This window comes from Rana temporaria, chromosome 1 (assembly GCF_905171775.1).
Source record: "Rana temporaria chromosome 1, aRanTem1.1, whole genome shotgun sequence".
NCBI lineage: Eukaryota > Metazoa > Chordata > Amphibia > Anura > Ranidae > Rana > Rana temporaria.
The window spans coordinates 577,082,858-577,097,903 of NC_053489.1; the positions used below are offsets into that span (position 1 = coordinate 577,082,858).

Below are 15,046 nucleotides of genomic sequence, written 5' to 3' on the forward strand. Positions count from 1 at the left end.
GGGAGTGATGTCATGCAACGTCACGCGACTCCGGCCAGTCACAGAGCCGAAGTTCCCAGCCCCGGAAGGAAGAGGGGTGAAGAATGAACATTGCGGGCTTCCCCTGCGGGTAAGTGTCACATAATGGGCTACTATGCGATGCATAGTAGGCCATTATGCTTTACCTTTGCAGCAAAACAAAGAGGAAGTAACACCCTTGAGGGTTTACTTCCTCTTTAATACAGTTAATACAGTTATTTCATTAGGTAGCAATAGCATTTGACAAATGCATTTGTGTAAAATTAATTTATATATTTTCTTTGGAAACTTTTATGAATGCAATTAGTATGCTGTAGCACTGAATTTATTTTCTTTTAATATGCCAATTAGAGATTTCTAGAATTTTCGCTATGGAGTCCCATCATAAATACTTACAGCCCTGCTACACCTTCTATATGTAGGACACTAGTGAGTGCAGCTTTAGCTGTGTTTTACAAAGTTTGGAGAGGATTGGCATGTATAGATATAAAACCAAATAGATGCAGCACATTTCTTTTAAGTGCATGTTTTATAATGTTACATTTATGTTAATTGATGCTATTGGCAAGCAAAATCAACGGCTGAATACAGAAGGTGCTAGAGTTTCTTTTTTATTGTAATGTATTGTTATCCTTTAAATAATATAGAGGAACAACCAACATAATGCAAATAGGCAGAACAATCTGCAGCTTAATGTGGGCATGATTCCTCATTGGCTGCCCTTGGTTATTGCTCGGTACCCTTTGCCTTGTAAAGGCTATCTTGCTTTTTTTACCTGCTTTCCTGGGTAATTCCACTGCAGGTCAACCACCTCATTATCTAGGACGATGCAAGAAATAATGATGGTTTCACCCGTTCTGAAAACTGTTTTTGGGGCTTGCATTTCCACGCTAATGTTTATATTGGCTGTAAGACATAAGAAGGGCAATTTAACAAATAATACTAAATTAAAACTCTGCAACTGCACATGATGAGCACTTTTCATTCTGCACTGATCTGTAAAACATATTTTAGTATTTCCATTTTACAATTTATAAAAGTCGACAACTAATATCAACAAATAAGTGAAAGACCTTTAGGTTGGAGGCCTATTTTCTAGAAGAAGTTAATTGTGATATAGACATAATCAGCATTACAACAACTGTTTAGCTAATCTCTAATCCTTTGTTATGAGAAAAGGGCACTTGCTAATAGCTATATGTATTTCTGTTAATTGCTACTTTTATTTTCTATTTGTATCCCATTATTTGAGTAAAAAAGTAATCTTTAAGAGCAGCTAAAAAAAAGGAAAAAATGTTTCCCATGGGAGTATTTTTCAGAAGACTATTACAACAAACATGGCATTTATGTCCTGAAAGATTGATTGGGTATAATGAGTTCATTCAAAGCTCTCAGAGATCAAGACCTGCGAAATGTAATCACACACTGAATACATTCTGAAATCTGTGCTGGAAACACAATCCTCATAATTAGTTACTGACTAGTTTTGAGTTTGATTCTGTTATGAACACTGTGCAGCTATACAAACTAGAGGGATCAGGCAGATGTGCTGCCCAGTGAAACTAGTCAGATGCCTCCTTTCCACTAAACTTTGTCAGAAAAATAGCAAGTAAAGGTCACTTTAGGTATTGATCCCTCGTATCTTTCCTCCCATCATTTTATAAGAGGTTTAGTAAAGCAAATAAAATCACAATTCAATACAAACAGCATGTAACATTATTAAAGGTGACCTTTAGGATGCAACAATACTAAATATTGCTAATAAAGTATAATTAAGGAAATCAACAGACATCAAATAAATGCAAAATTTAGCCAAAAAAAGTAATGCCCCATACACATGATCGGAAATTCTAATAGAAAAAGTCAGAAGGACTTTTTTCAATCGGAAATTCCGACCGTGTGTTTGACCCATCGGAGTAATTCCATTGGATATTCCGAGGAATTCCATTGGAGTTTAGATAGAGAACATGTTCTCTTTTATTCCGATGGAATTCCGATGTGAGTTTGGCCAGGCAAAAGCCTGATCGTGTGTACGGGGCTTTAGGTTTAGAAGCAATATGTCTGTTGTTATTTTCCACATATACCCTCTGGATGACATGGGAAAAGATCAATTGTTTGAAATAGATTTTCCCAATTACTGTTGTTTCCATAAGATACGGTCAACACCAGAGGGTTTCTGTAAAATTCATATACCCGTCTCCTCATCTAAATCGATTGTGCATGTTTATGAAATAGTAAAGCTATTATTATTATTATTATTATTATACAGGATTGATATAGCGCCGACAGTTTGCGCAGAACTTTACAACAGTAGAACCACACAACCCCCCCCCCCCTCGCCACAACAGTGGTGCTTTCAGTCAGTGCTTTCAGTCATTGGCTGTCAGTGCTGATCAGGAGCCGGTCAGCAGACCTTTTTCGGTCAAGACTCTTCAGAAGCCAGCTGCCGTACACACGGGCTAAATGTCGGCCAGTTTCTATAGAACCGGCCGATGCCACCTGACATTCGGCCCGTGATTATAGAAACAAAAACATCTGGTTGATTATAATATATAATCTTGTTTATTGAAGTTTATTTGAAAACACCATCCCTGAACTAGGAACAGCCTATTATGATTTTACCAATGGCAGGTACGATGTTTGTATCTTGACTGCTTCTGTAGGAAGGAAATGAGTATGTTGTCTGAGCAGAGGAAAAGGTGGGAGTGAAACCTAACCTGACTTTAAGCACCTAGGGCCAGATTCACAAAAGAGATACGACGGCGTATCTCCTGATACGCCGTCGTATCTCTGTTTCTAACTATGCGACTGATTCATAGAATCAGTTACGCATAGATAGGCAGAAGATCCGACAGGTGTAATGGACTTACACTGTCGGATCTTAGGATGCAGTACCGCGGCTTGGGGGGAGTTTGCGTCGTAAACCAGCGTCGGGTATGCAAATTAGGAGTTACGGAGATCCACGAAGATTTTTCCCGTCGTTACGTCGTCGCGAGTGTTAGATTTCCGTCGCAAAGATAGGGCACCTTTAATATGGTGTAAAAGTACTCCACCATGTTAAAGTATGCCTGTCTTTCCCGCGTCGCTTTTGAATTTTTTTCAAATCTTTTATTTTTCCCGGCGTAAATCTTTTTTGACGTTGCGATTCACAAAACGTCGGCGCGTCGTAATTTCGTGCAAAGCACGTCGGGAAATTTGCGACGGGAGCATGCGCAGTAAGTCTGGCGAGGGAGCGCGCCTAATTTAAATGGTACTCGCCCCATTCTATTTGGCCCGCCTTGCGCCAGACGCATTTACGATACACCGCCGCAAGTTTCCAGGTAAGTGCTTTGTGGATCGAGCACTAAACCTGAAAACTTACGGCGGTGTAACTTAAATGGCTTACGTGTCCCCGGCGCAATTGTACGTGAATATGGCCCCTAGTTCTTGTTTGGGCAAAGTGGCAACTTTTTTTACTCAGTATAGGTATTTATTTCTCTGGAAACCACATTTAGGCCTGTCCCATATCCTAGTAATAGTATGAAATATGTGGCATAGTGCCACCAAATAAATGACAAACCCATAGAATTGGTAATTGGTAATTAGGCAAAAATACATATTTATGTATAAATAACATCCAATACTGCATAATTTTCTGACATTAAAAGTACCTTTCCATGTCTGTAAGTTGTAATCATCGGTTTTGAAGAGCACCCCATTTACCATGGTTTCACAAATGTAGACACCTGATATGAAATTGCCAACAAAACCTTGCTTGCTGTCATAGAAGGCATTGACATTCTTTTCCATATCTTTGTTTCTCAGTGTCACTTGGCTGTTGGGATCAGTTGTCCGACAAGGAATGATAGCAGATTCATCTTCTTCCACTACAATAATGTGGTCAAGCATAGCAGATGGAACAAAGGGAACTGTGGGATCTAAACAAACAGCCTGTGTATGAGTAATACTGCCTTTAAACCATACTTATATATAGGTAAAAACCTTTACAATGCATGTTGGAGGTTAATGAATTCTAAGTGAAGACAAATTATCTATGCATGCATAATTAAAAGATATACAGTATGAGTGTGATTACGTCAATGTAGACAACATCATTTATGTAAATTTAAAAACACTCATATTCTGTTAATAATTATATATAGAGTATACAATATATATATACTATACTTACTATATATATTTTTATATATAGTAGTTTTGAGTCACTGCTCCTATCTCACGGGAGGTTTTGGAATGACAATAGAGTTAATTGTATGTATGACTCAAAGAAGTCATGGAATAATGCATACTAAACAAAAACATTGATCATTGATCAATGTGTGTAACATTGATCACAGTGTGTAATATACATTTAACTATGTTGACTACAAGATAATGTACTGTCCGTGATACTTTTTTTTTTATTTCCACCAACATCCAAATTTTCAGTACAAGCTTTTAGGGTGTATCCCCTTCTTTAAAGTGATACTAAAGTCTCTGTTTTTTTAGATGAAAATAACAAACATGTCATACTTACCTGTTCTGTGCAGTTGGTTTTGCACAGAGCAGCCCAGATCCTCCTCTTTTTGGGTCCCTCTTCGGTGCTCCTGGCCCCTCCCTCCTTTTGAGTTTCCCTCACAGCAAGCAGCTTGTTATGGGGGCACCCAAGTCAAGCCATAGCTTCCTGTGTTCATTTATACACGAAGCCGTGACCTGGCCCATCCCCTTTCTCTCCTTATTGGCTGATTGATTTTGATTGACAGCAGCGGAAGTCAATAGCGTCACGCTGCTGTCTCAGCCAATAAGGAGGGAAGTCCCAGGCGGCCGAGATACTCCTGCAACGTCGCTGAATCTAGATGGGGCTCAGGTAAGTATTAGGCGGGCTGAGGGGGGCTCCTGCACACAGAAGGCTTTTTATCTTAATGCATAGAGTGCATAGAGATAAAAAAAACTTCTGTCTTTACAATCACTTTAATGTCTACTAACAGTCCAAGTTTAATTTCCATGGCTGTGTATGTTTGTGTGATTCGCTCTTCCCTTAGGCCTCGTACACACGACCGTTTTCCTCGACAGAATCCATCAAGAAACTTGGTGGCAGAGCTTTTTTGCCGAGAAAATCGGTCCTGTGTATGCTTTTCGTTGAGAAAACTGACGTGGAACTCAACGAGAAAAAAAGAGAACAAGTTCACTTTTTCCTCGTCGGGAGTCTAAATTTCCTCGTTGTGTTTCTCGTTGGGCTGGTTTACGACGACAAACACGTTCGTGTGTATGCTTAGAAACCCACGCATGCTCAGAATAAAGTATGAGACGGGAGCGCACCTTCGGTAAAAGTAGAGTTCGTAATGAAGATAGCACATTTTTCATGCTTTAACAGACTGAAAAGCGCGAATCGTCTCTTACCAAACTTTTACTTAACACGCAGTAACATGAGATTAGCAAAAGCAGCCCCAAGGGTTGTGCCAGTGGAATCGAACTTCCCTTTATAGTGCCGTCACCACGTTTGAGAACAACGAGATTTTGTCTTGACAGTGTATATGCAAAGAAAGCTTGTCAAGATTCTCGACAAGCCTGACAAGGAACTCGTCGAGGAAAACGATGTTTCTTTTACGACGAGTTCCTCGGCCGTGTGTACAAGGCCTCAGAGATCGTCTTATTAAAATTCTGCTAAATCTTTGTGCATTAGTACTGCTTGGATCATGAAAAATTGGGGTACACCCTGAAAGCTTGTCCTGAAATTTTTTATATTAGTGAACTAAAAAAGGTATCACAGACAGTACTCAATTGTTTTTTTTTTTTTTTGTAAGTACACTAAATACGGCTACAATCGTCTCAAAAATTAACAATACAACATTTTAAAAACAAACATCTATAGTTGGAAGTTGGTGTTAAGTGGACAAACCTGGAACATAAATATACATGTCCATGCCTTCAATCTCATAGTCATCTGTCTGGGTTTGATTGTAATAACAGGTGTAAACTCCTGTGTGATATGCAGATGTGTTCTTCACTTCTAGCACTGACTCAAAGAGTCCGCTGTTGTTTTCTTCATGTCGGATGTCTAGATTGTCATCACCATCCTCCTTTGTGGGATAATGCCAGTTCAGCTCACTCTCACCACTGCAGCGTATTAAAAAGGAATTGTGTAACTGTTCTACCATCTCTTCCTTTTCTGGAAAGAGCATCGGCAAGGGGTTCGTACCATAAGAATACAATGGAGCTGTAAAGCAAACACAAGAATTTCCAATCAGCCTACAGTACATGCCATTTTTGTCCAAATATATCCTTCTTGATAATCAACTATGAAGAAGAATGCTTGAATTTTATGGACAGATGTCTTTATTTCAAGTTAAGCCTAGAGGTCTGATGTTTAGAAAGCACCAAAACAGAAAGATTTGATGTTTCTTATAGCAACCAGTCAGGCTGCCAATAGCCAAGAAGGCAGCTGAATTCCTGGGTACTAGAGGTACTTGAGATCCATGGGACTAAAGTGATCATCACAGTGCTCTCTCTGCCCTATACTAATGCAAAAAAGCTGTTATGCCTTGTACACATGAGAGGAATTTCTCAAACAGAAAAAGTCAGATAGGAGCTTTTCATCGGATATTCCGTCCGTGTGTATGTCCCATCGGACTTTTTCCGTCGGAAATTCCGATGGAATTAGATAGAGAATATGTTCTCAATTTTTCAATTGGAAAAAAATTTGAGCGGAAATTCTGATCATCTGTATGCTTCTCTGACAGAATAAACACCACGCATGCTCGGAAAATATTAGACACATGCTCGGAAGCACAGAACTTCATTTTCTCGGCTCATCGTAGTGTTTCACGTCACCGCGTTCTTGGCGGTCGGAATTTAGTGTGACGGTGTGTATACAAGACAGCTTGAGCCGAATTCCGTCGGAACTCCGTCAGAAAAACCTTCGGAGTTTACTCCGATGGAAAAAACGGTCGTGTGTACAAGGCATTAGTGTAAGGCTAGGTTCACACCTATGCATTTTAATGCATTTGCTAAACCACAAAAACACATAACAAATCCATTTAGCATTATTTCCTATTGGTCCCATTCATGTCTATGCAGTTTCCAGCAGTGTGTTTTTTGGAAATGTGCAAGAACTTTTTTACATGCAGGACTGTGCATTTTTGGGTCTATAGGCTTCAATGGAAGTGCATGAAAAACACATGTACATGCATTTTTGGTAGGGTTTTGTGTGTAACAATCAGTTTCCTCCTGCAAAAAAATGCATGAAGCATGAAAACGCTTTAAAAATGCAATTGAAAAATGTGCTGCAAGAACGCACTAAAAAACGCATCAACCGCACATGCACAGTCAACCTAGCCTAACATCACTGTGAGAATCAATACAGCTAGCAGTGCAGTCCCTTCCTCTTCCAGTCTGAATCTATTAGTGCAGGGGCTTACAGCATACTAATATAGAAATATATATATATATATATATATATATATATATATATATATATATATATATATATATTTCTATATTACACAAATTTTACTGCCTATAAAATTATATATTTCATTTTTACGTAATGAATACATTTTGGGATTTAATTGTGATATTTACTTTTGCCTGAAAGTAAGTTTTAAACCATACTATGCAGATGCATTCATTCGACTTATACAGGTATTACAAAATGTTCATACTTACCAATAAGTAGGAAGCATCCCAAAATTAGGGATGTCCTTAGGGCACACGCCATTTTTCCGGAAACTGCAATGATAGAAACATACGATTAGCACATATTACACTGGAAAAACTGCAGGAAATAAAAGTTATTGGCTGTAGTAAGATTTTCTTTGTCTTGCATGGCTTTTATATACATATTCTGGTGTGCAGTAAAAGTATTAAAAGCTCATCTATGGAGCTAAAGGGGAATAACTGGTGAAACGCCACAACAAGCCACTACCACAGTCACATAAACATATAAAGCGCAATAAGATACATATAAAAGGATAGAATGCACATGGAAGGGTACAGAAATAAATATTAATGTGACCCCTAGGAAATTTTAATGGAATGAAGAGTAAAAATGCAGATTTCATGAAGCAGGTGTCAGAATTGCCTTCCTCTACACTGCCCTCTACTGGTCTCTAGCTCTGCTTCTTATGTGCTGCCACAAGGCTGGAAGTGAGCCATTCCCAGTCTACCAGATGTCATGTAAGATACTACCGGAAAACACTATTCACAATCTGATCGGGGGACAACACAGTTCAATCTCCTTCAGGATCTGTTCATCAGCTCCACTGTATACATTGCATGTCTCATAAAAGTGCAATTGTCATTTAAGTATAAAAAAAGTGTAATTGTCAACTTTCATATGATTGGATATGATCAGGGGTGGACTGACAACTCATGGGGCCCCTGGGCTTACAGATGGCCACCACGCCAGGAGGCAGTGCAGAGGCAGGGCAGCTAAAATCTCTGAATTTTCACATCAAAAGCATGTCGGTTTCGGACATATCAAGGACAGATGTAAAAAAAAAAGATTTTTACATACTGTTCCTCGTATTATTGAGCCTGGCAACCCTGATGGGGCCCCCTAGTGGCATTGGGGCCCTCGGGCAGTGCCCGAGAGTCCCAATGGTCAGTCCACCCCTGGATATGGTGGGCTAGATTCACATAGATCAGCGGATCTTTAGATCCGCGTGATCTATGTGATTTAAGATCCGCTGCCGCAAGTTTGAGAGGCAAGTGGGTAATTCACAAAACACTTACCTCCAAACTTGCGGCGGCGGATCGTAAATCCCCCGGTGGAATTCAAATTCCGCGGCTAGGGGGAGTGTACTATTTAAATCAGGCGCGTCCCCGCGCCGATTTAAATGCGCATGCGCTGTCCGCGATTTTTCCCGGCGTGCGTTGCTCCCACTGACGTCGCTAGGACGTCAGTAGTTTCGGCGTGAGCGTAACTTGCGACGAGCGGGTTTGAGAATCGGCGTACGCAAACGACGTAAAAAAAAAATTGGACGCGGGAACGACAGCTATACTTAACATTTGCTGCGCCTCATAGAAGCAGGGGTAAGTATACGCCGGGAAAACCGCTACGTAAACGTCGTAACAACACTGCGTCGGGCCCGCGTACGTTCGTGAATTGGCGTATCTCGCTGATTTGCATAGTTCACAGCGTAAATCAGCGAGAACACCCACAGCGGCCGTTTTTAAATTGCAGTTAAGATCCGACGGTGTAACACAGTTACACCTGTCGGATCTTAGGCATATCTATGCGTAACTGATTCTATGAATCAGGCGCATAGATACGACAGGAGATACACCGTCGTATCTCTATGTGAATCTGGCCCGATATGTTAACCAAGAGCAGAACATTAATTCTAGACAAAATAAAAAATCAATAGAATATCATAGAGAAAGAAAAAATGTAATACAATGGTATCATTCAATCAAAATGTACATTATCTATAGGCCTAAAATGTTCTCTTGTCAGAAGTAAGACAGTAATGATATCACTTTTCAGAGATCACAATTACATATTCAAAGATATATGTAACAATAATGCACAGGAAGCCAAGATTTGTAAATCTGTTTCTTGAATTCAACATACCTTAGAGTTCCTATACATATAAAATAAACATCCAAAATGGATTGGCATACAACAGATTAATCAACACAATAAAATATATGCATCATGAAGACCCAAAATCTGTACAAAGAGATTCTAGCAAGAAAATTGCATCCAAGAAGCTAGATAGATATCGTATGGGTATGGAAAACTTCAAAGGGTCTCAGAGCTGAGCCTGTCTGTCTTTTATCAGGGTAGCCTTTGTAATTTCTATCTTTTGTCTAAAGCAAACAAAATCTTTTATCTATAAAGTGACTGCATGCTACAAACCTGATTAGGAAAGACCAATTTGTCTTAAAAACACAATAAAAACATGTTAATTTCGAAACACTCTTTACCAAAATGCTTTGGGTAAAGAGACATTTGAATAGAAATACATAAAACATTCTGCACATGCAGTAATAAAAAATTGAATATTCCTGTTGTATGGAAATTACTACTTTCAGTCCAATGCAGATATGATTTGGGATCATAAAATGCAGATCATTCTTAGTGATCAATGTCACCCAAAAGTGATACTTCAGTTTTCATTGTTGTTGTCACACCAAATCACATGTGGGATTTTTATGAGATTCCAGCAACCAATACCCCCAGCTTCACCTGGTTGACACAGTCATTACAAAGCATGTTCCCCTCCTCAATTCTCCTTTATGTAGTCATATCTCCCAACTGTGCATCATTTAGAGCAGGGGTCTCAAAACTGTGGCCCGAGGGCCGGATGTGGCCCTTTGCTAGCCTTTATCTGACCCTTGGGGTACCGTTCCTCCCAAAGATATGAGACACAATTCCACTATTGACACCTACTATGGGGCACAATTTGTTCCACTGATACCCATGTTAATGTACTATTCCTCCCACTAATAACAATGATTGGGTACTATTCCTCCTCCTGCTGACCACCAACACTACGGCCATGTTTATTCTCACTGATGCTGGGTGTGGGACATTGTCTACCCCCACTGGCTACAATCCGGCCCCCCTAAAGTCTGAAGGATACTAAACTGGCCCTTTTTTTGAAAAGTTTGGATTTAGAGGGGCTGAGTTCTTTTTTTGAAACCAAATCCCCCTTTCCTTCTTTCCTCCTCAGTTGTCCCTCTTTTTAGACAGATGTGCAGACCTCTATAATAAATGCAATAATTAACTTCCACACCACACTTTTTATTGTCACATTTACATTTTAAAAACCAGTATAAGGGAAACATCGTGATGGAAAAAGCATTTGTGGATTTAGTCAATCATTTGTGTTTATCCATTTTTCATGCTGTATATAACTGGGAGCCAGTGGCAGTTGGTCCATAGAGGGCGCTGGAGCGCCGCCCCCTCTGGCTCTCGCACAGCCACTGAAATACATAGATTCATGCATTGCATGAATCTATGTATTTTCGCAGATGCCGCCCACTATTCAGATGGCCGGAAGCTGAGCGCCGGCCATCTGAATAACGGCAGCTGGTTGGCTGTGTGGAAGTGCCTATCAGAGCCAGCGGCTCTGATAGGTTTTCCGAGTATAGCCCTCAGGCTGTAGTCGGCTTCCTGAATGCTTATCCTCGGGACGTACAGGCAGTGCGTTCCTTGGATAAGACTGACAGGCGTCTCAGCCAATTAAGTTCACCGGTTCTGGTTACCGGTAACCTGATTGGCTGAAGCGTCATCGAGGGCGGGAGAAGACATCGAGGGATGGTAGAAGCACCGTTGACCCAGAAAGGTAAGTGCCAGGCAGGGGGGGGGATTTTACAGTTCACAGGGGCAGCATTTTACTGGGCACAGTGGCGACAATTGCGGGACACAGTGGCTACAATTGCTGGGCACAGTGGTAACAATTAATGGCACATACAGGTCACAGTGGCAGCATTTTACTGGGCACAGTGGCGACAATTGCGGGGAACAGTGGCTACAATTGCTGGGCACAGCGGTAACAATTGATGGGCACAGTGGTAACAATTGATGGCACAGTGGCTGCATTTTAATGGGCACAATGAGGCTGCAATTGTTTTTTTTTTTGTGCCCCCCCTCAAAAAATTGCGCACCAGCCGCCACTGCTGGGAGCATAGCATGGGGTGTGTCTTTTGCTCACGCACTTTGTACTAAAGGATGTCCCTCATTCCCATCTCAGAAAGTTGAGAGGTGTTTGGAGAGTACATAAATAAGAGAGAGATCCAACCATGAGAGGGTGCTGCCTTCATTATGACCTTGTAAGAGGGAAAGCAGTATTAGTTGGATGAAAGTCCAAAGAATCATGACATAACCAGCCAACAACTTAACAAGGGGGGACAAATGACATCACGTGTAGAACTGGCTCTTTTTGTTCCAGTCTGGCTCTTTAGCGAAACACAGTTCTACAATTCTGCAACATCTTGGAGCTAAATTTCTCTTTCCAAAACATATTCAGTCAACTTTGAAAACCAAGGTGTGTGCCTTTTTTTCCACAAACCTAACACATTAAATCAATCAGAGACCCAAATTGTCACCAACAGGAAGACCCCATTTTGGCCTTCCTTTTATGAATTTTCTATGGTGTAGAATTGTTAAAGGATTGGGCAATCCAGCTGCAAATGCATGATGTCTTCATAACAGCCTTTTGAACCTCACCACTGGATCCTCCAAGAGATATAAAGGTCTAGTGGTTGCTTTAACCCAAAACTATTTGATAATTTTTTTTATTTTAGCATGTAATGGATCTTTAAGCTATATGGGCTACCTGGAGCTATGGAATATCTATATCTTTATACCCCAAAGTACACAAGTCAGAATTGATCCCCCAGGTTATGTAAAGTGCCCCCAGTAAGGTCACTGCTATCCTTCCAGAACACATTTCACAAAGGAATGACAATGCAATAATTGGGTACATAAATGATATATTTTTTTTAATGTGCCACATTAAGTACCGCATTGGGTGAAGCATAACAGAGAGCTAATGTAATGTAAAAAAGGTTATATAAATGCACTTGACATTTTTTTCATACACCCAAGCTAAAAATATACATTTCGACACACCTTATTTGGTGTTAAGTTTAATGTTAGCCATATAATAGTGAGAATAGTGATAATAGTGAGAAGAATTAACAGATAGCTAGTATATTGCTACCCATATCCATGGTCATGAAAAAATAAAGCTGTGCATGTGCATAATACATTCTCTGTGTGACCATGAAGCAATAAGGGAAAACTATAATGATTTAGAGTCAATTGTATAAGTATTTAAATGTTTGTATTTAATCTGCTATATATTCACAGTAAATATAGGATATACAGTACATATAGTATGTATAAACCTTGAATTCCTGACAAAGAATTCCTGCAGCACTATGGATTAGCTTAAAGGGGTGGTTCACCCTAAAAACTACTTTTTTTTATTACACTGGCCCCCCACATTACAATACGATTAAGGCTATTATTATTTTTTTGAAGCTGTACATACCTTTGTACAGCATATTCACCCGTTGCGAGTCCCGCGGGAGTGGGCGTTCCTCACATGTCTGTGATTGACATTTTGACCAAAAACGAGCTCCCCCCCGTCGCGTAAGCCGCGTCACGGTTGGCGAAAGGAGCCGAACGGCGAGTCGGCGCTATACTGCGCATGGGCATCGCCGTTCGGCTCCTTGAGCCAATCGTGTCGCGGCTTACGCGACGGGGGGGGAGCTCGTTTTTGGTCAAAATGTCAATCACAGACATGTGAGGAACGCCCACTCCCGCGGGACTCGCAACGGGTGAATATGCTGTACAAAGGTATGTACAGCTTCAAAAAAATAATAATAGCCTTAATCGTATTGTAATGTGGGGGGCCAGTGTAATAAAAAAAAGTAGTTTTTAGGGTGAACCACCCCTTTAAGTGACAAGCACAGCAGATTCTGCTTTATTTGACGCTGACAATTCTCTAAATGCAACTTTATTCTGAGCCTAATTCATTTGTGTGCGTAAATTCCAGCCTAAGCATTTAAGTTCTGAAAATAGTAAGAAATTAAAAAGCCTGGAACATTTTAAAAGGAATCTAAAACGTTACCTATAAGTGTAAAGGGAAATAATAATATTCAGTATTTTATAGTAAAATAAAATAAAAATAATGATTTTTTTTTTATCTGACTATAATAAATAAAGAAATAGTGTACATCAGGGATATGCAATTAGCGGACCTCTAGCTGTTGCAGAACTACAAATCCCATGAGGCATAGCAATACACTGACAGCCAAAAGCATGACACCTAGAGGCAGAGGTATGATGAGACTTGTAGTTTTGCAACAGTTGGAGGTCCGCTAATTGCTTATCCCTGGTGTACATAAACACAATGGGGGAGATATACTAAAACGGGGGCACACAAAATCTGGTGCAGCTGTAACCAGTCAGCGTCTAGGTTTTATTATCAAAGCCTAATTGAACAAACTGAAGTTAGAAGCTGATTGGCTTCTATGCACAGCTGCACCAAATTCTAGCAGAGCCTGTAGTTGTTTTGGTAAGGAGAAATTCGATTGGTTGCTTGCTATGGTTTACTGAATTTTACCTTGTTACTTCACTATACACTACCTTTCAGACTTATCATTTTGTGATGTTTTTTTTTTTAAAACATAAAAAACAAGCAGTGAAAACTCTTGTCTAACGGAATACTAGCAGATTCAGTTTTATTACAAAAAGTGCTCCACATGCCAGTGTGGAATAATCACACCAGAATGGGACCAATTTAGAGAAAATGCAAAGGAAATTTATTTTTATTATTGCTGCTAGGTATTTTTTTTCATTGGGCAATAAAAGGAAACTAGGATAACTGAAATATAAGGAAGGCTTTTTGGAAAGTGAACATTTTATAAAATGCATATTGTTTGTTACCAAATCATTAAAATATTTCATAAGAAAGCATGTGGGTTTGTAATTGTTCATAGATAGAACTAGAACTCGTCCATTTGGAAAAATACAATAAGAAAATATTGTAATTAGAAAAAACAATGTAAAATAAAAAAGTAATTATCTCAGAAATATCTAGAAACTTTACTGACACTGTGTGCATGACAGCAATTTCTCTGTGTTATGTTGCATTCGGATTTTACTTCTACCAGGGGCGGACTGACAACTCATGGGGCAATAGGAGATTATGGGGCCCCCGGGCAATAGGAGATTTTGGGGCCCCGGGCAAAAGGAGATTTTGGGGCCCCCGGGCAAAAGGAGATTTTGGAGCCCCCGGGCAAAAGGAGATTTTGGGGCCCCCCCCGGGCAATAGGAGATTATGGGGCCCCAAAACAATAGGAGATTATGGGGCCCCCAGGCAAAAGGTTATAGGGCCACACAGTACTGTATACACACACATACAGTATACATACACAGTATACAGACACACAATATACACACACAGTATACATACACACACTGAGAAGGTACTGGAGAGACGAGGCAGCTATAATCTTGGGATTTTTAGACCAAAAGAATGTCGGTAAGGGACATTTCAGGGACAGATGTAAAAAAACACAGATTTTT

The 15,046-nt window shown here is 40.0% G+C and overlaps 1 protein-coding gene across 3 annotated transcripts in view; it reads right to left on the bottom strand.

Annotated features, from left to right (window-relative positions):
• Positions 1-15,046, bottom strand: part of PDGFRA (platelet derived growth factor receptor alpha) — a 46,306-nt gene that overhangs the window by 21,933 nt on the left and 9,327 nt on the right. For all 3 annotated transcript variants that reach the window (XM_040334846.1, XM_040334848.1, XM_040334847.1), the window contains exons 2-5: positions 7,663-7,725; positions 5,897-6,214; positions 3,669-3,935; positions 794-924 (exon numbers count right to left, since the gene is read on the bottom strand). In XM_040334846.1, coding sequence (XP_040190780.1) covers positions 794-924; positions 3,669-3,935; positions 5,897-6,214; positions 7,663-7,714 — 768 coding nt within the window. In that variant the 5' untranslated portion in view covers positions 7,715-7,725. The remainder of the gene's footprint in view (positions 1-793; positions 925-3,668; positions 3,936-5,896; positions 6,215-7,662; positions 7,726-15,046) is intronic.